Raw genomic sequence first — 23,181 nt, 5'->3', positions numbered from 1 at the left:
CACAGTGTTGGTTTTATTTCATTTCCTTGGAACAACTTTAAACCTTCTTATATTCATTTTGATTTTAAGGTAAGCAGTGGCAGATGATCCAATTAAATTCTTACTGGATGCAGTGGCAGTGAAAGTGGGAGAGGCACTTTGGCACTCACACCAAAGTCTGAACGAGCAGCTGCTGCCACCCTGCCCTGGCTAAGGATGTCCCCAGCCCTCCCTGCATTCATCCCATCATAGCTCAGGGTGTCCCCAGCCCCTCTGTGTCCATCCCAGCAGGGTCAGGGTGTCCCCAGCCCCAGCCTCCCTTTCCTTCCAGCACTGGGCAGAGCTGCCAGGAGCCTGCTCTGGGCTGAGGACCATGGCTGCTGCCCGTGATGAACCCCAGCCTGTTCCATGTGTTTGGGAGCAGTGTGGGTGCCCTGCTGGGAGTGTTCCCCTCCCTCCTGGCTCCTGTTCCTGGGATGCTGCTGAGGCACCAGTGCCTGCTGGGCTTCCCTTGCCCACCCTGCCGTGTGCCAGCTGTGGGCAGTGCTGGTGGCACGCTGGCCTGGGACACGTGTGAGCCATTCCCCTGCTGATCCACCAACCTCTGCATTCGGGATCTGGGCTCTCACACCACCACAGCAGCACCAATGCATTCAGAATGCAGCCCTGGGTCATTAAAAGGGCTTTATATTTCCCTATTACCACATTCTCATCGCGTTCTCTCAACTTTTGCCTTCCAAGAGCAGAAGTTACTTCATTTAGAAATGTTTATTGAAATACAAGGATCTCAGGGAACCACGGAGCTCGCTGTGGTCCCTCTGCAGCTGCCGAGTCCATCCCCAGCACTCCCGGCCTAGGGCAGCCTCGTGGTTTGCTTTATCCACTTGACGTACTTGGACACCCTGGTGTAGACGCCGTACTTGCCGGGCAGGGCACACTCCTCTCCCCAGCTGGTGATGCCCGTGAGGAACCAGGTGCCCTCGATCTCGGTGGTGTAGGGCCCCCCGCTGTCCCCCTCGCAGGTGTCCCTGCCCCCGGACGGGTATCCCGCACAGAACATGTTCTGCAGGATGGTGGTGGAGGTGCTCTTGAGGCAGGTGGGCCGGTCCACGAAGGGCACCTTGAGCACCTGCAGGGTGGTGGCCTTGCGGCCGTGGAAGAGCTGCCGGCCCCAGCCGCTGACCGTGCCCACGCCTTGCTTGAGCAGCGCGTTGGTGAATTCTCGGCTGCCCAGGCAGATGGGGGTCACGTAGCTGCTGAAGGTGAGCGGCTGCTCCAGCTCCAGCAGGGCGATGTCGTTGTGGTACTCATTGATGGAGGCGTTGTAGGTGGGGTGCGGGAGCAGCCTCACCACCTTCCGCCGCTGCTCCGTGTGCTCTTCGCTCCGCACATCGTGTTCACCTGCGGGGACCAGCGGGGCCGGGGCTGGATCCTCCCTGGTGCCACCAAGGACCGGGACCGGGACCGGGACCGTGCCCTGGCGGTGCCAGCCCAGCCCAGCCCAGCGGGCTCAGCTCGGGTTGCTCTGGGACTGTTCTTTATCAAAGCAGCATCAGGTTCCCTCCCGTCCCACACCCCCGGCACAACCCGGCCGTGACACCGAGCACACCCCCAGGCACCAGAGATGCAGCTGCTTCTGCCAGAGTCAGCAGCAAAGCGCCTGTTTTGGGGTTTAGCACCCCCGGCTGTTTCGGGGATTTATCTGTTTTGGGGTTTAGCACCCCCGGCTGTTTCGGGGATTTAGCTGTTTTGGGGATTTAGCATCCTCCGAGAGATGTAAGGGGATGTCGCCCTTGCAGCAGAGGGGCGCAGAACTCGCTGATGCAAAAAATCTTGGTTTAAAATAAACAATGTATTAGTGAAAAGAAACCTTATCTTCCCCTTTCTAAACCCCAAAGCCAGGGCAGGCGAGGCGCAGGAGGGCACCGATGCCACCCCTGCTGCTCGCAGGTGCCCCCGAGGCTCAGCTGCTGGCAGTCGCGGCTGTGATGGAGCTGCGGGCAGCTGTGCCCGGCTGGGGGAGCAGGGAGAGGGGAAGAAAAGCGGCCCGAGCTCGGGGGAGGGTAAAGGGGCAGCAGCCGGGGCCGTGCCCGGGGCACCATGGCTATTCCCGAGCGCTCCTCCTTAGTCCCCGCGCTGTGCGGCCACTGCTGCGGGCTTTGTGCTCGCCCTGCCCCGGGGTTTTGCTCTCCCTGTCCCTGGGTTCTGCTCGCCCAGCCGCGGGTTCTGCTCGCCCTGCCGGGCTCTCCATCGCCCGGGGCTCCATCGCCCCCGAGCAGCATCTGCCGCGCCCGGGCCCGGCCGTGCCTGCGCTGCTGCGGAGCCGGCGCGGAGCCAGCACAGGTAAGCGGGTCCCGCGGGCTCGGAGAAGGGATTTTTTTTGGGCAGAGTGGGAATGGCAGCTCCATCCCAGGCTGTTTGTACAGCGGAAACGCGAGACAAATGTGGGGGAGACTTTCAGGCGGCTTTTCTGGCGTTAGAGATGCTCGCTATTGCTGGGGACCTGGAAATGGGATTCAGGGATGGAAGTGGGAGAAGCAAAGAGGCGGAGAGGAGGGGAATGCTCCTTCCACAAAGAAGCGGAGGGGAGGGGAATGCTCCTTCCAGCGGGCTTTAAAGCTGCTGGGTGAGCCCGTGGCCGGGCCGGTGTGTGCTCACACTGCGGTCCAGCAGCTCTGGCACCAAGGCAGACCCAGCTCACTGCTCCTCCCTGAGCTGGTGGGACCAGCCTGGTGAAATGTCGCAGCTTCAGCTGGGTCCCCGGTGCCCGCAGCAGCTCGTGTCCCATCATCGCAGTCACAGTGTCCCCTGCCATGCCCTGCCAGCCCCGTGCCGTGTCCCTGCCCTGCCCAGGTGCTCACCTGCCACAGCAGTGAGGTTGTCGGTGTAGCCCGGCTTCAGGCAGTGCGCTGCTGTCACCAACCACTTCTCGTTGATGATGGATGCGCCGCAGAAGCCCAAGCCCTCGCTGTTCACCAGAAGAACCTGTGGGAGCAGGGGGAAATCACACTCGGGTTTGTGTAAGCCTGGAGCAGTGGAAGGTGGCCCTGGTCACAGCACGGGGTTGGAACCAGGTGATCTTTAAGGTCCCTTCCAACCCAAACTGATGGAGCCAAAAGATGAGTTGCGTTGCTCCTTGCCAAAGTCCCCTCCCTCAGCCTTCAGCTTACTTTTGGTCCTTTCATGGACTACTGGGCAATCTGTTGGTGAAGCTCAACCCTTTGTGCCCCACTAGATAAAGCTGCTGTGACTCTGACTTCTGGCTTTCCTTACCAGAGGAGAGCCCCATGCAGGCGAGTTTTGTTGCTGTGTCCCTGTTAGGCTTGAGACTACGGCCAGTCTAACATCAGAGACAGGCTTTGGGTATTTAAAGGTGAGATGATGCTGTACTCAGAAATGGCTGAGGGCTTACAGAGGGGTTCAGAAGAGCTGTACCTGCCAGGGCACCTCTCCTTTCATGCTGTCTGTCCCGCCGACCACGCGTGTGCCCGTCCTGAGCACGGGGGAGATCCTGGTGCTGCTGGCAGGGCTGGGCTCCGTGCTGTTGGCAGGGCTGCTGTCCGTGGCATTGCCCGGCTCCTCCTCGTAGCCATCGTCAAGGTCATCGGCGGTGATGTTCCAATGCTCAAAGGTGTTCATGGAGCGGGTCAGCTTCCTCTTGGCTTCAGGAGCCGTGATCCTCCCGCAGGGAAATGGCACTGGGAGAGGAACGGGCACAGCTGTGTCACAGCGAGTGACAAAAAGGGGCAGCTGAGGAGGAGTTTGGGGCAGCCCAGGGCTGTGGCTGCCCACGGGTACCCTGTGCCCCGGAGCCGCAGTGTGAGCGCTATGGAAAGGCAGCACAGGCACGGATTGTTTCTGGGCTTTGGAAATGACATCGGAGCGGTTTAACAGCGACAGGAGCTTGTGTGGAGCTGGGTGCCTGACGGGCAGGGCGGCTGTGCCTGCTCCTGGCAGGATGTGTGCTGCATACCTGGCAGTCCTGTGCTGGGAACCTGGCCCTTGGCACAGCAAGGAACAGCAGCTGGGACAGGGCAGGAAACAACAGCTGCCAATTGTACACATAATCCTGCTTGGCACCGAGGTGAGGAAAACATTAATGAACTCTTCCTAGAGTTGTGTATTTCTCTCTTAACGAAGAGCTCGTCTGTAGGCTCGTTCCTCTCCCACGCAGTGCGTGCTGAATTCCTGCTGGTGGTGGCAGTCAAAATAGTAAATAGCACCAGGCATTGTCTTTCATCTGAAAAGCTTTCAGAAGCACTGAGCAAACAAACATTAGTGTAAAATCAGATGTGAGTGTGGCCTACTGAGACTTCATCCTTTATTTTTAAACATTTCACTTTAGGAACAGGACTGAGTGTTGAGTGATGGGAAGTGGTACCTGCAGGCTTAGCCTAGGAAATGAAGGGTTCAGAGCCAACAGAAACTAAGCTTCTGCAGGAAGGGCAATCACCCGAGCTGAAAGATGATCTTCTTGCTAACTGTAAACCTTTCTGCTCCAGTGCAAGTGATACAGCACGTTGGGCAACACAGGCCTGAGCTCTTGATGAATCTTCTGTTACCAGAATTCCCAACCTGAGAGACATTCCTGAAATGATTGCTGCCAGCAGCACATTCAGGAGGTCAGGGCTCCCTGCTGCAGCTGACACAGCTCCCCTGGGCAGGTGCCTGCATGCCAGCCTGGGTGTGCAAACCTGCTGCAGCCAGGTGTCAGAAACGGGATACATCAACTGTTAAACTGACTTTAGAGGATAAAATATTTATCTGCTCAATCTCTTCCCTGCCGGATTTGCTTCTGAGACGTTCATGCCCAATTAATTTGCTGTGTTGTGGTGGGTTGGGTCTGTGTCAGTGTAGTTATGGGTATTGTAATGGTCTAGGAGCAGGGTAGAGCTGGGGAACACAACGAGAAGCAGCAATTCTGCATCCCTTGGTGAAGCTGCAGCCTCAAGCAGGGCACTTTCCTTCCATCCCACCCAGCACAACAGCCAGAGTCCAGTTCTCAATGAGGGTCCCTGCAGACACACAGTGCTGGGAGGACAGCAGCACCACAAAGCTTCACTTGCACCCACCCAACTGAGATGATAAAACACTGGGTCATGAGCAGCCATGAAATAGACCCTCAGCACGATTTACAGTAAGCAAATCTTTTGTTCTGAGAAGCCTGGAGCATGGTCAGTGTAGAATCAGTAACTAACTCATAGCTCATACTGGAAGAGCACAAGAGTGAGCCCTGGCTGGGTGCTGGTGCAGCTGAACATCAACTTTCTGCCTTCAGAACATTTCTGATGCAGATTTACAACTGTAGGATGACTGGAGCCTGTCTAAGCAGCCATCTGAAACCAGCATTTGAACAAATTCCTGGACAAGTACCCTCCCTCCCCACTCACCCAGGCTAAAAAAGGGAAGTTGAATCCTGGGGGAAGTGCAGGGCACTCTTCATTTACTAAGGAGGAAAACAACCACCAAGGTTCCCAAGAGGATATTGCATCTCTGAAATTCATGTAAGCAAATCCAGGACCAGGCCTTGAAAACTTGAACCCAAATCTCTTAAAATAGTTTAAAAGCTAACCTGTAGGTTCACAGGACTTCCCATCTTCATGCAGTTTATAGCCAGGAGCACAGGAACACACAACCTTCTGTGGGGGCTGATGGCTGCAAAAGTGCTTGCAGCCTCCATTTTTAATAGCACAAGTGAAGTCTGAAAGGAATGGAAATGAAACTGAGAGAGCTCTTTGGAAACAGAGCTGGTCAGAGATTTGTTGTGACTCGGGGGTTTGGGCTCAGTAACTCCCTGTGGCTGATCCAGACTATGGAAAACAAGAGATGGGGAAGAAGGGCCAGGACATGGGGAAGAAGGGCCAGGAGATGGGGAAGAAGGGCCAGGAGATGGGGAAGAAGGGCCAGGAGATGGGGAAGAAGGGCCAGGAGATGGGGAAGAAGGGCCAGGAGATGGGGAAGAAGGGCAATCCCATCTCTGCTGCTGATGAAGGAGCAGTGGGCACTTGTCTGGGCAGGCAGGTTGAGGAGTTTATAGGGCCCTGGCACAGCTCCTGCCCCCAACAGCTGCGTGCTGCCTGAAATTTGGCAGCCTGACCCTCAAGGGCTCCTGCAAATATTTGGTGAGAAGCCACGTGATTTCCCCACTTTTGTGCTTTTGGCAGTGGGGGAGAACACCCTGTATGAGACTGAGCACCCAGGCAGGGCTGGGTGCTGGGGTTATTGCTGGGTGCTGGGGTTATTGCTGGGTGCCTGGATTGTTGCTGGGGATTATTGCTCATTTCTGGGATTATTGCTGGGCTCTGCTCTTCCTCAGGCACCCTCCAGTCTCCCAGCCTGTTTTGGAAGAGCCATTTCAGCAGATGAGGGATGGAACAAGTGCCAGCCTGAGGCACAGTGAGATCCCCCTGACTTGCACCTGTCTGTTCCCTCCTCACTCCTCTGTGCTGGGAGCACCTTGGAGGTGGGGAACCACCAATCTGCAGAGGCCCTGGCAATTCTCAGCGAGTTTTCAAATAACTTCACAGCAGATTAACTCCACTCCTACTTCCTCAAGGACACCTCCCTTCCTGTAGCCATTTTAATGCCATCATTTACTATTTTTACAGAGCTCTTCTTCACGCTTCACTTCCAGCTCTATTTTTGCTCCTCACTTCCCCAAGAAGTCTGCAATGAGACTATTTAAATTTGATGCAACTTTGAAATGCTCTTTTTAACGTACGCTCCTCTCTTGCCAGAGCAGAAATACAACTAGAAAGAGAATCTTTTATTAGTGCAGTGAGTCTAGCACATTATGTGAGTTGCACAGCCCTGATTTTATTATAAGAGATGGATATCCCTCTTGCTTAAATTATCAGCTGTTTGGTTTTCATAAACTCCTCAACCCATCAGGAAAAGATTTGCCTTTTATTTGCCTCCAGAATCAAGGTTGCTGCTGATAATTATAATTAGGAATTAAGCAGAGTGCCATTGAGAGGAAGTCAGGATAATCCTGCCCTGCCCAGCACCTGGCACGAGAAAGGGAAAGGGGAATGGGGGTTCCATGGGGGGTCTGTGGGAAGCTCTGTTTTAGCAGGTTGGGAGTCCCAGAAAGGCTCGTTGGGACACAGAGGAAGGGCTCTTTGTGTCAACATTTGCCCTGGCAGCCACAGCTGAACAGCAGACCCTGAGGCTGGGTCTCCAGTGAGCCCTCCCCGGGGGCTGGGGGGAGCAGAGATCCCCCTGCTGCACCCCAGGAATGTCCCTGTGCCATCCCCAGTGCCACCAGGCTGAAGTGGCGCTTTGCAGTGCCTTACAGCACAGCAAGGTGTGTCCCAAACAGCCCCAGAGGGGACACTGACCCCCGTGTGATGCCAGGGGGGTCCAGCAGAGCAGCCCTGGCACGTACCAATCTCACAGTTCTTGCCCTCGTAGCCAGCTGGGCACCAGCACACGTAGGAGTTGATTTCATCCTTGCACACAGCTCCGTTCTGGCACGGGTTGGGGTTGCACTGATCCCCATCTTGGAGAGAGGACAGGAGAGTTAAAAAGAACACCAGGAGAGTTAATAACAACCACCAAAAGAGTTAACAACACCAGGAGAGTTAATAACAACACCAGGAGAGTTAATAACAACACCAGGAGAGTTAATAACAACCACCAAGAGGGTTAATACCACCAGGAGAGTTAATAATAATAGGAGAGTTACCAATACCAGGAGAGTTAACCACACCAGGAGAATTAATAACACCAGGAGAGTTAACAATACAAAGAGAGTTAATAACAACAGCAGAGTTACCAATACCAGGAGAGTTAACACCAGCAGGAGAGTTAATAGCACCAGGAGAGTTAATAACACCAGGAGAGTTAGCAATACCAGGAGAGTTAATAACAATAGGAGAGTTAATAGCACCAGGAGAGTCAGCAATACCAGGAGAGTTAGTAGCACCAGGCTGGTCAGGGCAGTGCCCACGGCTGGAGCGTGGCTCAGAGCAGTGAACTCACAGCTCAGCCTCCTGTGGCAGGGAGGGTGGCTCAGGTGCTGCAGCCCCGTGGGCAGGCAGGGCCAGCTCTGGGTAGCAGGGCAGGGCTGTGCTGCAGTCCCAGCTGTGGCCCTGGCCCCTGTGGGCTCATGCTGCTCCTTCAGCAGAGCCCCTCTTCAGCCACCCCCAGCAGGACCTCGTGTCTGGCCCAAATCTGACAAGTTTAGGGGGTTTGCTACTTCAAGAGGGCTTTAAATATCCTAATCTGGGTTGTTTGAACACTAATGCTGCGCTGTGACAGTTTGGGTCTGTCCGGGGGTGTGGAGTCCTGTCTGTGTGCTAGGACTGAGAACCTGCATGTTGCTCTTTCTTTCCCAGCCCTGTTCTACCTTTACCTGGTCTAGAATTCTCCTCATGTGCCAGGGCTTTTATTTTCACAGCTGCCTCCAGCTGAGAACCCGAGGCTTTGATGAAAACACTATTGCAAAATGGGTGATCTAAAACTTTGGGACAGTAACAGTGATGTTAAATGTAAATGATAAATGATGGGGGATGCCCTTGGCAATGCTTGTGCCAGGCCATGGAGAAGGGGCAGTGCAGAGTTGGTGTCCTGCAAAGCAGGCACCTCGATGACAGGAATAGATGGCATTCCTTGTTTCTGATGAGCTGATTTGTTACAGTGGCAGGGAAACAAATGCAGCACTGAGTTTCACCAGTTGTTTTTTCAGAGGACGGTCGTACAATGAAAATGTAATGTTTTTATTTTATTGCCTGGACTGAGTAATCTGAATTATTTAAGGCTTTTTAGCGAGATGTTCTGGGCACTTTGCCAATCTACAAAACAGCTCATTTATTGGAATGTCCTTAAAATTGGTTTCAGATGTTGCAGTGGGCATTGAAATCCTTTTGTTAAGGGACTGAGGAGTCGTAGGGGATGGCGCTGAAAGGGAAGAAGCAGATGTGGAAATCACCCAGTGCAGTAAGGGTGAGAATTGCCAACAGCTGCTTGCTATGATCATGTTGAGCCTCCACTTGAACAGGGCATTTCCAGGATTCACGCTGTGCCTTCACAAGGCTCTGCCTTATCTGCAGATCTGTGCCTGAGAACAGAGCGTTTGCTGTTTGCTGCAGGGCTGTTAATTATTGCTGTGCTCTTTCACTCTGTGCCACAGCTGAGACTGGAGCCCCGAGCGTGACCTGGGCTCAGTGAGATCCAGTCTCTGCCTCAACTCGTTTTGTTCCGTGAGGCTTCTGAAATTTCTTCAGAAAAGCCCTGCTTTAACTCTTTTTTTTTTTTTTTTTTTTTTTTTTTTGGCTTGCCACTTCTCTACCAGTGGGACAGACCCAGGAGGCTGGCTGCTGCAAGATTTGGGGTGCAAGGCTCTGTCATTACAATTTCTGGATGCTGAAATACATTTGTTACAGCAACATCAGCTCTTTATGCACTGAGAGGGGAATATCAAGCATTAGAACATGAAGAAAGCAGCTCTTACCAACGTAGGTTTGCCAAAACTGCATCTGCAAAGGGAAAAAAGAAAAAGTTTCCTTTGTTTTCTAATTTCTGTCTGAAGCAGTACCTGGATGGCTCCAAAGCTGGAGGAAAAGCCTTGCAGGGAAACCAGGACTGGGATTATCCCAGTGGTGACTGACAAAGCTTTTAAAAGTTCCCCAGCCCAACTGGTGGAGCACAAAGGGAAATCCACCCAGCCAGATGCTGCCCTCAGCCCTGGAAGTTTTCTCCTTGCTGTTCTCTGCTCTTGGCCCTCTGTGCCACACCTGGAGAGCCCCTGCAGGTGTGGGAGCAGGGAACAAGGTGCAGGGAATGCATTTGGCAGCAGCACTCACCGTCTTCTCTTCGTTCTCAAACACCTCTCTGGCCTCTTCGTAGCTGCATTTCTCCTCTATGCACTCCCTCTCCAGGTTGCCAGGAATGACCTCCTCCAGCCGGTTGGAGTTGGCTCTCCTTTGCCTCTGCAGAACCGAGCTGGCCTCTCTGTTCTCAATGAACACTGCAATGGGGACAGGGACAGGGCTGGGCTCTGCTCTCCCACAGAACAAACCCTTCCCTCCTGAGCCCCCGTGGCCACAGACATCTCAGGATTGTTACTGTGGATCTGAGCTTGCTTTATTGCCCAGCTCAAGCACAGCCCAGAGGATCAAATCTGCAGAGGCAGACGTGGAAATATCAATGAGCAGGAATGACTGATGGCAAGAGGGTGATGGGGAGTGCTGAAGTTTGATGCTTAAAATACCCGAAAGCAGATGGTGTGAGAATCTCCCATCACAGATGCACAGACTGGAATAAGCTGTTTGAGAGGGGGAACAAAAGGCTTTTTCATGCTGCTGCTTGCTGAGGTCTTGTTTGGACACAGCTTGTCCTGCTCTGTCTGCCTGTGCTGATGTGAAAGGACCTTTACCTGTGCAAGCAGCTGTGCCCTTGGAACAGGGGCCATTCCTCCTCTCCCTGCTCCTCATCCTCATCAGCCCTGGTCCCTGGGTCACAGGAGGGCTGACATGAGCCCTCCTCACCTTTGGCAGTGGGGCACTTGTGTCACCTCCAACAGTGGCCACGCTCCTGGGCAGGGCCACCAACAAGAGCTGCTGGCACTGCAGGGACCCCAGTCAGGCTGGGATGGCCACAGTGGCCACCAGCCCTGCCCTGGTGGCTGCCAGGTGAGGGACAGCCCATCGTGATGCAGGGAGAGAGGCACCAGGCACTGGCCCCTTGCTCTGATCCAGAGCAGAGCCCAGCCCTGCTGAGCTGCAGGGGATGGGTCAGTGGAGCTCTGTGAGCCCAGAGGGTCTGGCTGCCACCAGGTGAGGAGTGTAAGGAGCCCCATCACTGCCTGGTGTCTCTGCAAGACACTGGAAACGCTCCTCACTCCTCCCCTGGGATGTGCAGGCAATTAACCCCTTTAATGGAGAGAATTCCTTTTAATGAGCACAGCTTTAGCTCCCCTCACATCCCTCTGGGCTCTCTGTGCTGCTGACAGATCCCACACGCTGCGTCTACAAGCAGAACGTGTTTGGGACTGAAGGCTGCAGCTCTGTGGGGTGACAGCAATGGTCCTCACCTGGCTGGAAACCGTCCTGACCCTGAGAATGCACTCACTCACCATTTCCCAACTTCTGAACCCAAATCTGACCGTGAGACAGGGCTGTGTGCTGCCCTGTGCCCTCTATTTCATTGAGGGAACACCTGGCTGGCTGGTGGCAAAAATATGAACTTCTGCTCCCTTTTCATTGGTTAGCAAACATTTTGGAAAGAGCCTTTTTTTTTTAATCTGTTTCCAGCAATGTTTTAATGGAAGAAGAAAACAGGAGCTCAGACTGGATGTGAAGCAGCCTCTGCTGGAGCTGTTGCAGGTACAGATAAATCAGCACCCCCTGCATTACTGGGTGTGATTGCCCACATCCATCATCCCTCTGCCTTGTCTCCAGCTTTGGCTCCATCCTACAGCCTTGGTTAAAATCACCCTGCCTCTGCCTTTAACCAACCCTCGCAGTGGCAAATCCAAGGAGTGTTTTATGGAGCTGAGCACTTGTTTGTCCTCCAGGACAAGGTGGTGGCACGCACAGAGGTGTGACTGTCACTCCACCAGCAGTGCTTTCCCCTTTCCCCTGCTGTGTGTGCCTTCCAAAATGGCTGAATCCAGCTCTGAAAGCTTAAAGATGCAAAAAAAAACCTAAGAAAAAAAATCCATTCTTAAAACTAATCCCTGTGACACATGCTGTATAAAATCAGCATAAAAGCTTTTATTTCCTTCCCAAGGAAAGAGGCAGAGCTCTAAAGAGGAGCTATAAAATGCAGCAATGCCTCTGAGCTGTTGTCTCACACAGCCTGCACAAGCTGTCGCTCTACCCAGTGACAAACTGTGCCATGTCTGTAGCGCCCTGTACCCCAAAGGGACGGCTTTGCTGCGTTTAAATGAACTCACCTGTGTTCTCATCACCCAGACAAGCTCCCAGAAGACATATGGAGAGTAGGAGGGGGGTGTTTGCCATCTTCTCCCCCCTGCCCACAGCTCTGGCTCCCAGCTTGTTCAGGCAGCCGAGCTCAGCCCGTGGTTCCAAAGTGCAAGTGTTTGTTTGCTGACTGCTGACCCTTGCATTGCAGGTCCCCAGATGCTGCCGTGCCCAGCAGCTGATGTGCCATGGCACCAGCGGGGCAGGGAATGCCCTGTGTGCCCCTGGCACTGGGGGTGTCCCCAGGCTGGGACAGGGATGGGTCCTGCTGGGTGTGTTGGTGTCCCCATGGTGGGACAGGGATGTTTCTGGGTGTGCTGATATCCCCATGATGGGACAGGGATGTTTCTGGGTGTGTTGGTGTCCCCATGATGGGACAGGGATGTTTCTGGGTGTGTTGGTGTCCCCATGATGGGACAGGGATGTTTCTGGATGTTTCTGGATGTGCTGCTGTCCCCAGGCTGGGACAGGGATGTTTCTGGGTGTGCTGGTGTCCCCAGGCTGGGACACTCCTTGCTCTGAGGCTGCAGTATTTGTGTTGTTAAAGTTGTTCAAGCTTTTGCTCGAGCTTTGAACCATAAACTCTGTGCCCTCGGTCCAGAAAAGGAAGAACATCCCTTTGTGAGGTGAAGGGCACAGACATTTGTGGTTCATGGTGTTTGGAGTTACTCTGAGAGCAGCACAGCCCCAGAGCTGCAGGGGAACAGGAGATGCTGGATTTGAGTTACAGCCTGGTGAGATCTGCCTTGTCTAGGTGGAAAAAACCCTTTATCTTCCTTCTCTTGAGCAAACAAAAGGTCCTGAAACCTATAATCCATCTTGTTTCTTCTTGCTCCATTTGAAATGATCTTTATTCATCCCTGACAGTAGCTTTTGTTATCAAATTTGTGTGGTTGATAAATGAGTTAGGATGAGGTAATGTGCTGTTGATGTAAATTGAATGCAAAGTGAAGAAGGTAATGATTGCCTCTCATTTTCTGTGCATAAGGAAATGCAAATGTGAGGAAATAAATTGAGCTGAAATGCTGAAACAATACATCTCCTATCAATAAAGAGGAGTGCAGAGAATGGCCTGCCATAACAAAGGATAATTAGAATCTCATTACTGTAAATATTTTACTTTAGAACATTGGTCAGCCAAATTATTTTAGGTTTAGGGTTTATATTTTACTTGTAATAGTTTCTGCAACATTATTGCCAATTAATCTTCACAGAGAATGCCAACATCATTAGAATAAGCATGGCTATTAATACAAATAATTTCTATTGTTTGCTACTACTGCTGTCAACTTCTGGGGCACTAATTTGAAAGCAAAGTGCTTCTTTTTATTTATTTTGCAAACAAATCCTCAGAACTGTGATCCCCAGCACGGGCCCTTTGGAGATGAAAGTTTTCTTGTTCAGGTGGTGGCACTGATCAGATCTGGGTGTGTTTTAACTTAGTGTCCAATGCTCTCAAAAGAAGAAATTTTTAAATTTTTAAATTAACACCCCAGTGATGCTCCTTGCTATTGAACAGGATAGCTGTAGCACTGAGCTCTTAGGAGATGTCTCTCCTGCTTTGGTGTGGTTTGGGGTTTTTTGTTGAAATATTCCCTATTTTTGAGGGAACAGAAGCATCCCAGCCATGATTGCTGTGCTTGTGCCCAGGGCAGAGGGGCTGGCAGGGTCACCTGAGCTCTCTGCTGCCAAGGGAAATGAAGATTGTGAGAAATCAGAACCAGAGATCTATTTCCATTTTAATCTGATAGATTATTTTTAAAATGTGCTCTGGCTGCACTGATCAATAATGTTAAACAGCCTGATGGCTTGAGGATCTTGTTAAAGGATTGTTCATAATCTCCCTTGTCTCCAAATGCACTCTTTTAAGTGCAAAATCCTCACTCAAAACCTGAAGCGATTTGCCTTTGCCCTCCAGACAGCCGTGGTAAGTAATCTTTCCTTAAACAACAGCAACCAAGCTATTTCTGGGAAAAAAAAAAAAAAAAAGCCACAACAAAACTGGGGAAGTAATGCTTGATCTTTATTTTTTCTTATTCTTTATCCTGGCTTTCTCTGCAGCTCTGGTTGTGAGAAATGATGCAAAGAGGGAGGCAGCAGAGCCGTGGGGTCCCTGCAATGCTGCCCTGCTGCTGTAATTAATCATTGACATCCTGGAGGAAGAGCCAGCACTGTCCAAAAGCCCCATCAGCCCCGGACACCCAGGTGTGCCTGGCCACCAGAGTCACCTGTCCCAGGTGAGGACACGCCCTGAGCTTCCCAGGTGGGCTTTGGGAGGGTCTGGGCAGGTGGGATCGCAGCTCTGGGCTGTGCAAGGGGATTTTAGGGATGTGCAGGTGTCTGGCTCAGTGGTGTGAAATGAATGAATTTCTCAGTGCTGGTGGCTGCTGCCTCTGCCACCTCCCAAAGCCTCCCCTTATCAAGCTCAGGCTCTCAGTTTCACTTCTCCTCTGCTTGTATGCTTCAATAATTGTGGCAAGAAAAGTTTCCCTGGCTGAATTCCCTCTAGATCCACCCATTGCAGCCAGCACTTAGCTCCAGCCCTCCCGTTTTATTCTGGTTTTAATTAGACCCCTGAACAGGAGCACAGAGCAAACTCTGCTTTCATCTGGGAGGTCCTGTGGCTGTGAAATATTTACAGGAAGTAAATAACTGTCAGAAAGTAAATAAGTGCCTGACTCTACATGAGTGTAAAAGTGCTTTGAAATAGTCTCATTCAAATAAAAGCTCCTCATGTTGAGTGGCAGTAAGAAAACAGCAACACAGGCAAAAAATCCCCAATGTAGAAGATAAACACAATTACTAATTCATGGAGCAGCACGTTTCACAGTAGCAGCTTTAGTATCTTTCTTTGCAGTTGGATTTAAAATAGGCCAGATTAAAAGGAAAGCTGGATTTGGTTTGGTCATCATCTTTTCAGAAAGCAGAGAGCAAGCAGGGGTAGACACAGCGTGCTGCTGAATTCACTCCAAATTTAGAATCCACCATCTCCACTTCAAACTGTGAGAGAGCAACGAGAGGAGCTCAGCTCTGGCAGGCTGTGGTGGGTCAGGTAGATCAGCAGGCTCAGAAATCAGTGTACAGAGCAGGAGCTGAATGAAATGAATGAAAACCTGGCTTGGTGCTGCGTGTTGGCACGAGGTGACACAGCCCTGCCTGCCCAGGCAGTGTGTGAGGCTGAGCCTTGTCCTGAGCCTTGTCCTGAGCCTTGTCCTGAGCCTTGTCCTGCCCCAGGCTTGCTTGAGCTGAGCCTGATTCCTTCTCCAGGGAGACTCGTGTGCCTTGATCTGATGCCTCTTGCTGGAGGAGGGAAGTGTCTCTGTCTCCTTTTCTGTTAACCAGAAAAGCAGCCTCAACTGACAGATCACATTATATGTCAAACTTCATTTTTGGATAGTTCAGACTGGGGTGAAATGAGTCTCAGCCAGCACATCCAAACCCACCCCAGCCAAAGCTCTTGCACCTGACACTGAGCTCAGAATAGCAACCTTCAGTTATTCAGTGCTCTGCCCATTTTCTAAGTCAACATTTGTGGCTATTCCCTTGTTCCTTTTCTGTGCCTTAATCATATTTCTTCTGTAGTTTTTATCTGCTCCTTGTCTCAGGGCATCCGTGTGTCCTATTCACTTCTCCCACCTCCCTTTCTTCCTGCTCTTCCCAGTTCACCTTCTTGCCCTGCAGGACCAGATCTCTCTGTGGTATCAGCACTGAAATCCAAGGGCAGGATGTGCAGAGAACACAGAGGGGAATTTCTAAGCTGTGCATCCCTGACTGACAGCACACCCAGCTCCCTGAGCTGGGCACTCAGCAGTGGCACTCGAAGCTTGTTCTGTGCTCAAGAAATGTTTTTGGAACATTCCTTCAGAGGCAGCTGCAGATGCTGGTAGCCCTCCGTGGGCAGGGATGGTGAAATTCAGAGAGAGGGGCTGCACATTCTCACACCCACACTGATGGGTGAACCACTGCCCTGGCTGCAGAGGGAGACTCTGCAGGTCTGCCCCTGAGCTCCCCTGAAATCAGAGCTGAGGAATGGCTGAGAATGAATTTATGTTTCCAGTGAGTGTGACCCACTTGGGTTTTGTGCTCTGCTCCCTGCCCCGGTGCCCTGAGGGCTGTTCCTGCTCAATTTCCTCTCTCTGACCGGCCAGTTGTCAGACAATCTGCAGCAATCCAGCAGGAGAGGCAGCCAGGGTGCAGTGCCCAGCTAGGGCAGTGCTTTGGAGGCTCAGGAGGGTGGCTCAGGAAGGGGACATTGTCACTGGTGTGCTGGCAGGGACCTGCTGCTGTGAAATCAGGCACCACCCTTTGCAGGGGAGTGCTCCATCCTCTGGGGCAGGCACAAAATTTGGGTTCATCCACCAGGATTTAATCATTTGCACCAGTGCAAGGCCAGGGGACAAAGCTGCTCTGTCAGCACAGGAATAAATAAAATAAATAAATAAAATAAAATAAATAAATAAATAAATAACCCCCAGGGCTGGAGGTGAGCAGATCTGACCCTCAGGTCTCTGAGCTCCCTGCTCCAGGTTTCAAACACTGCTGCCAGGTGAGTGTGAGCAACAGAGCTCAGTGCTGGTAAATACTCCTGACCTGTGCCCTGGCTGTGGGTCATTTACAGCACACTTGAAAATCTCATCTGGGTTCTGTCCAATTCACAGAAGTTTATTTCCAGGGTGGTTATTTATAGACTGCCATCCTGACTCTTGGGTTTTTGTGGAAGTCTGAACATCAGCTCTCCGAGCAATCCCCGTAAAATTAAAATTTTCAATTTTAATGGTGAATAAACAGTTTAAAGGGAAGGAAATATTATCCAACAAATCCTTCCTTTCACTTAAAGCTCTGAGACTTTAAATATTTATTAGCAGTGTGTTGGCTCTGCAGTGATGTTAAAAGGCTCAGCACCATTCCAAGCAGGGGAACAATCCACTTGATTAAAACCAAACAGAAAATGCCACTTCAGATTACAGTGTTGGGAAAAACGATTGGCACTTTTGTCTTCTCTGCAGCACAGCTGGAAATGGGGTTTGGGTTGGTTTCCTCCTCTAAATCTCCTTCCTTTACAGATTTCTGTGGTTCTTTCTCGTGCTTGGCCCTGGTGTTTGTCTGGGCAGATCCACCAAGCTCCCCACGCTGGGTTCTCCATGTGCTCTTTGTTTGTAGATGTGGGAGCTTTGGGGGCTCATTGTTCTATTTTAGGTTCTGTTTTCCCCTTTAGCTGTGTAGGAAACAGCCTGCTGGAATCTCAGAGGACGAGAACTTCATGTTTGGGAAATCTGAGGAAACTTTTTCTCCCCGTTCAATGACCCAAATACCTGCACTTCTTCTTTCTTACAAAAAAAAAAAAAAAAAAAAAACAGCTTTAAAACTTTCATAGAATTCTCTACACGGTAGTGAAAAGAAGCAAGAAGTGATTATTGAATAGGATTTCAAACTGCACAGTGTCCCCTCTCCAAAATCTGCAATTTCAGCTGCTGAAGTCGCCCCTGCTCCCACCTGCAGGGCCCAGCTCCTCCCCTCAGGTGCCAGAGGACCCTGGGCTCTGAAACTGAGCCCCTTCTACAGGGGATGCTCAGCCAGGATCTGTGAAAAGATAAGGTGGCAGCAAACTGATGGCAGAATGAAGGGAAACAAATGATCGTGCCTGAAATCAAATGGGATTTAATTAATGCTTTTAATCTGTCTAGTGAAAGCTCCAAATGCCATTTGTGCCTAAACGGTGACAAACTCATCAGAGACAAACAAATCGTGATGTGTGCCACTGAAACTAAAATATACCAGAAGTGGAGTGATTTGGGGCAGAATTTCACTGTGGGAAAGCTTCTGGAGCCCTGAGGTTCAGGTATCACACCCCAGCTCTGGGGGCTTTAAACACCACTGGGATTTTTAGTGGGGTTTGTGCTTGTTCCCACTCAGAGAACTCCTGCAGACCCTCCCCACAGCCCAGCCCCTTCTCACCTGTCCCTGTGTGCTCCAGCCTGGCAGGACCTGGCTGTGGGATTCTGCACCTGGCAGGACCTGGCTGTGGATTTCTATAGCCTGGCAGGACCTGGCTGTGGATTTCTATAGCCTGGCAGGACCTGGCTGTGGATTTCTCCACCAGCTCCACCTGCCTGGCCATGGGGGAAGCTTTGGCTTTATCTGCAGAAGGAGCTTGAGCCATGCAGAGGGAATTAATTCAGAGTTAAATGTGAGTAACTCCTTTTCCCCAGCACAGGCTCTGTAGAAGCCTAAGCAAGATGAGCTGGCACAGATCTTTATTGTTCATGTCCATTTTATTTTTCCCTCCTTTTCTCTTAAAAGTTACAAAATACCTAAATACAGAAAAGAACAAATCTACATCTTGTCAGTGTGAGCATAGCTCACAGGTTGGAGACATTCCACAAGACTGAGACAAGATTTGCTGGGGTTTTGTTGTGGTTTGGCTTTTTTAAAATCCACGTTTTGTGACCTACATGAGGAAGGGAAAAGTGATTTAGGAGCAGAAGAGTATAAAGCAGTAATAAATAAACAGGAGTGAGGATTTAAAGGCGAGTTCCTCACCCGGGAGCAAGAGAAGAGTTTGGAAACCGCCCAGCAGCAGCAGGGATGGGGCACAGGTGAGGAAAAAATGGTGGAAAAAAAAAAAAGCTTTAAAGCAAAACCTGCTCAAAGCAACTGTTGGGGACAGCAGGAGTGGGGTGGAAGGGGCCAAAGCTGCACCTCTGACCACGAAGTGCAGGGTTGGTCTGGGCAGCTGCCCCTGGCCATAAGGGAAGAGATTTTGGGGTGAAAGAGCCACTCCCAGCTGGGGCAGTGCCCCAGGTCCTTGCAGGTGAGATGTGAAAGCAAGGATTTCACCAGAGCCCCAGAGCAGCTCAGTGAGTTAATTCCGATTTCAGGAGGGGCTGGTTCCGTTTCCTTCAGGCCTTTTTTTGCTCCCCAGCCCCGGCAGTGAGAGCAGGGTGAGCTGAGCTGGCCCCTGCTTCACCTCCAGGAGCAGCAACAGCAGCAGAGGCAGGAGAAGATTGATTGCAGCAGGGGCCACGCAGCCTGAACAGCACCATCAATCCCATCGCTGCTTAATTAGTGCAAATGAGGGGGAGCTCCGGACTCAAACAAGCCCTTCTGAGGGGAGCCATTGTTCTTCCCATGCAAATTTGATGCATCTTGATCCTGCTGGTGCTTAAATGTGTGAAAAATCTGTCAAGAGCCTCCAAGGTTTCTCTCTTTTTTCCATTCCATGGAATTTGGCAGATCTCTGTAATCTTCTGTCCTACAGCCTCTGTGGTGCATTAACAGCAGAAAACAGCCAGTGCCTTAAAATAAAAACGAATTTAGGTTTGCATTGGGATGCAGAGGGAAGGAGTTATTTTTGTTGCTGTTTTCTTTTTCTGCCTTTTTTTTTTTTTTTTTTTTACCTGCTCCGAATATTCTTTTAAGTCTTTGGTGTTTATGCTTCAAGCTAATGCAAATAGAACAGTGACTAAACCTGCTGGGTTTTGAATGTATGCAGAGAATCACAAATTTTATGGATTGTTTATGTTATCTGAAAGAAATCTCAAAGAATTAGACCTAGCAGTGAATTATAGCAGGAAAATTTTCCTTCCTTCCATTGTGGGTTAAGGGAAATGTAATCTGTTTGAAGGAGCTCAGTGTAGTATTTTGAGGTGAATTTACAAATTTAGTTGATGGAAACACTTGGGTTGATAGAGCAGAATATTTATAGACTTCAGCAAGATAATTTTGTATCTCAGAGCCCTTCGTATTAAGTAACTGGAGAGCACAGAAGTGAATGAAGTGTGTGTTAGAGGGATTTAAAATTGTCTAATGATCCTCAAAATGGTCATTGTCAGCTGCTGGCACAGAGCTCACCTCCTCTCCTGTGCAAATCCAGGGACTGGGAATGGAGATTCCAGCCCAAAAACCAGGGCAGTGCCACAGGCAGAGAGGGCAAAGGAAAAAAAACAGAATTTGAGTTCACCTGTAGCCAGAATGTGAGTGTGGTCCTGGATCAGATCAGAGCTCTGTGCAATAATTGCTGCATGGAGAGCCTGCCCAGGCCAGCAGCTCAAAAAGGTTTGGGGTTAATCAGGGTCCCCGCTGAGAAAGTTTACAAAAATAACAGCAGGATTCATTAACGTGCCTTGTTGTGAGAAACCTGAGAAATTTGCTTGGATATTAAAAAAAACCAGTTTTGTGTTCACCAAGAGTCTGAACTCTCCACGTTTGGAACAAAAGGTTGTGAGGGGAGGCCTTTAATAGAGCAGATAAAGCTCTAATCACATCCTGCAAGTTGAAAAGGAGCCTCTGCACTCAGGAAATATGAGTGAATGGTCACTGGGACAATAACAGAGGTCATGGTCAAGTACCAGTGCTGCAGAACTCCAGATGCATTTAGCATTGATGTGGAATTAAAAAATGATGCATTGGGATGACCTGTGGCTCCTGCTGTGCACTTTAGGGCAGAGTTTCAGAGCAATTCTTTCATAGCAATTAGTTTGCAGCAGTTTAGCAAACAGGGGAAGAGTCCCAAGGCCCCTCTGCATCAGTCCCACAAATCTGAACACCTGCACTGTAACAGTTTGGGGAAATTGTGTTTTCAGCCTGGAGACAGAGCCCATCTGGGAAAGGCAATCAGCCCCACCAAAGCTCTGGGCTTTTCCCACAACTCCTTTGCACAGCGTGAAGAACCGAGGATGCTTTTGAAATAGGAGCTCTATTTCTTATTCAGCATTCAGGGCTGAAAGCTGCTGCAAACAGCAGCAATTAGAGCGGGTGAGAGTGAGCAGGGTGCCTCTTCCACTCCATTTAGTGAAGAAACTGAGTTGTCTCCCCTAGGCAGCTCTTGCAGCTGCAGTGGTGGCACTTTGAAGGCAGGCTGGAGTTTAAAAGCAGCTCTGAATCACCCTGCCTGCTTTTCCTGGCACGGCAGCACTGTGGGTGCTGCTCTGCACGGGGCTCAGGCTTTCTGTGCCCAGGGATGCTCGGGGGCTGGGGAGGGGCTGGGGAGCACGGGACAGGTTCTGGTGCTGCCTCTGAGTCCACTGAGCCCAGAACCCTCTGTGCCTGTGCCCTGTGCTCCTCCTCACCATCACTACAGGTCCTGGGAGGTTCAAGTGCTGGAATATTCAGATGCTGGAAGGTTCAGGTGTTGGAATGCTGGAAGGTTTAGGGGCTGGAATATTCAAGTGTTGGAAGGTTCAGGTCCTGGAATGTTCAGGTGTTGGGATGTTCAGGTCCTGGAATGTTCAGGTGTTGGGCTGTTCAGGTCCTGGGAGGTTCATGTGCTGTAGGAGCTGTTTGCCTGCTGCCACTGCAGATCAAAGTGATGTTTGTCCCCATTACAGTGTTAGCTGTGCTGGGGAGAGCCTCTCCTGCCTCAGTGCACCCTCTGGAAAAAAGCATTTGTGCATTAGCAGCAGCATTTTGGGTGGAGAACACAGGCTTTGCAGCGACCTGCTCAGTAAATAACATGTGGCACATGAAATGAGCTAATGGTGTTTTTATGTAGGGAGAGACAGGCCAATCACTCATTCCCACTCATTTTTACAGTCTGTTTTATTCTCTCTGATTCAAACCAGCCCGATTCCAGCACCTTTTCATCCATTAGAGGAGCAGACTCCCAAACCCCTCTGCCTGTCTCGTACTTGCTCCATCAAACTCATGAAGCAAATGCCTCTGTGCAGCTCATTTCAGCCCCTCTGAAGGTGGTTGTGCAGCTCGGTCCTTCCAGATGTGAAAATCATGTAGTGGTGGCCACAGACTGAGCCTTGGGCTCCTCCAGCCAGCACTGACAGCAGAAGGAAATGCAAGGCTCAGCTAAAGTCAGAAAAATGCATGGAAAGTCCTCTGGACATCACACTCCAGTGGTGTCTAAACCCCCTTAGGATCTGACAGGCTCAGAGTGCACCCTGTGCTCCTTTAGCTTTTTCTTTTTTTCATTCCAGAGGAATGGAAACATCAACACTTTGAGCAGTGAGGAACCAGCTTACACCTGGCTGGGAAAGGTTTGAAGCTGTAGGCAAAGACTTGGAGTTCTGAATTCTGTACCTGAAAGGTGAATCTTTTTTTCATCATTTAAATGATTTTTTTTCATAATTCTGTAAAAAGCCAAGCCAAGGCTATTTAGTGAATACAAGTGAGAAGCATCACCCCCTTGCCAGGGGTGGGAAGGGAATTTGGGGTGGACTCTGCCAAGCAGCAGAGGCAGGACAGGGGCAGGACAGGGGCCAGGTACCCCAGGAAATTCAGGAACATCAGGAGAATGGGCACAGACTGGTTCTCTGCCATTGACTCATTGCACTAGTCAGATCACTTTAAAAATCAGGATCATCCTTTGATAGGAAAATGTTTATTAAAACATTGCCAAGTGCTTTCCCCACATGGCTCTTGCATCATCCCTCGTGTCAGTCACTGCTGCCTGACTGCAGAGCACTGTTTGCACTGAAGCTCTGCATGCATGGGTAATTAACATATATTTCTACATTATCCATAATATAACTTTCATCCCTTTCAATTTTCACAGCTTTATTTTAAGGATAGGGAGTCTGTAGTGCAGGGACACTCTTGATTTGAAAGGAGCTGATGAATAGGGTAAGATAAACACCATATAAATATTTCTTTGAAATAATGCAGTCGCTGGCAGAGTGAATCAGATGTCTGTGTCTCATGATGCTAGCTGTCACTTTATTAGACTTTTTAATTCAACATTGAATCCATGCTTTATAGCCGTGGATTTTTCCTTTTCTACTTGGTAATTTTTCATCTACAGCATGTTCATTGCACACCTAAAATATTTGCACATCTTCTCAAATGCCATTTGCAGTGGGAAATTTCAGCTGGCAGAACAAAACTGAAAGTGCAGAGAAATCCCTCAGGTTCAGAGTGGGGTCAGTGGTGGTGGGTGGCACTCAGGCAGCTTTTTGGTGCATCATGTGCTGGTTATTTGGAGCCTGGAGACAAGAATCAGAGCTGAAACGAAGAGCTGTGGATATGAAGAACTTTTGGAGGTCCTGCACAGATGCAGAGCTCACAGTGCCTGCAGAGCACAGGGAAAACCTCAGCTCCCAGGGGCAGAGTCAGCTCCTGGCTCCCTCTGCTTTTGGGAGCTCATGACAGGTTTTAATGAGTGGGTAGAGTTAACTTCTGGCACTTGACAATGAGAAGATTTGTGCCCCCATCCAAAGCTGGAGATTCGAAGCTATCAGACAAACCTAAATGAATGATAGCCTGAGTCACCAGGATGAGTCAGGAGTGTTCTGGAAGGAGAGCTCCTCTCTGCCTGTGGGTCTGTGTG

General features: G+C 50.5%; 1 protein-coding gene and 1 long non-coding RNA gene across 2 annotated transcripts; one reads left to right on the top strand and one right to left on the bottom strand.

Annotated features, from left to right (window-relative positions):
* Nucleotides 1-728: 728 nt before the first annotated feature.
* Nucleotides 729-12,057, bottom strand: F9 (coagulation factor IX). The gene is made up of 8 exons (XM_014885012.2): nt 11,879-12,057; nt 9,786-9,949; nt 9,434-9,458; nt 7,367-7,480; nt 5,552-5,680; nt 3,415-3,677; nt 2,841-2,964; nt 729-1,380 (listed from the first exon to the last, which is right to left on the bottom strand). Exons 1-8 carry the CDS (start codon nt 11,943-11,945, stop codon nt 833-835), a joined length of 1,434 nt encoding a protein of 477 aa, XP_014740498.1. The 5' UTR covers nt 11,946-12,057; the 3' UTR covers nt 729-832.
* On the top strand, nt 2,273-21,942 carry LOC148222121 (uncharacterized). Its single transcript, XR_015806887.1, has 3 exons — nt 2,273-2,322; nt 13,968-14,143; nt 21,833-21,942. It is a non-coding gene; the product is annotated as an uncharacterized LOC148222121 (long non-coding RNA).
* Nucleotides 21,943-23,181: the final 1,239 nt, after the last annotated feature.

The sequence above is a fragment of the Sturnus vulgaris genome, chromosome 14 (genome assembly GCF_052056855.1).
Source record: "Sturnus vulgaris isolate bStuVul1 chromosome 14, bStuVul1.hap1, whole genome shotgun sequence".
NCBI lineage: Eukaryota > Metazoa > Chordata > Aves > Passeriformes > Sturnidae > Sturnus > Sturnus vulgaris.
This window is presented reverse-complemented; position numbering and strand designations above follow the sequence as displayed.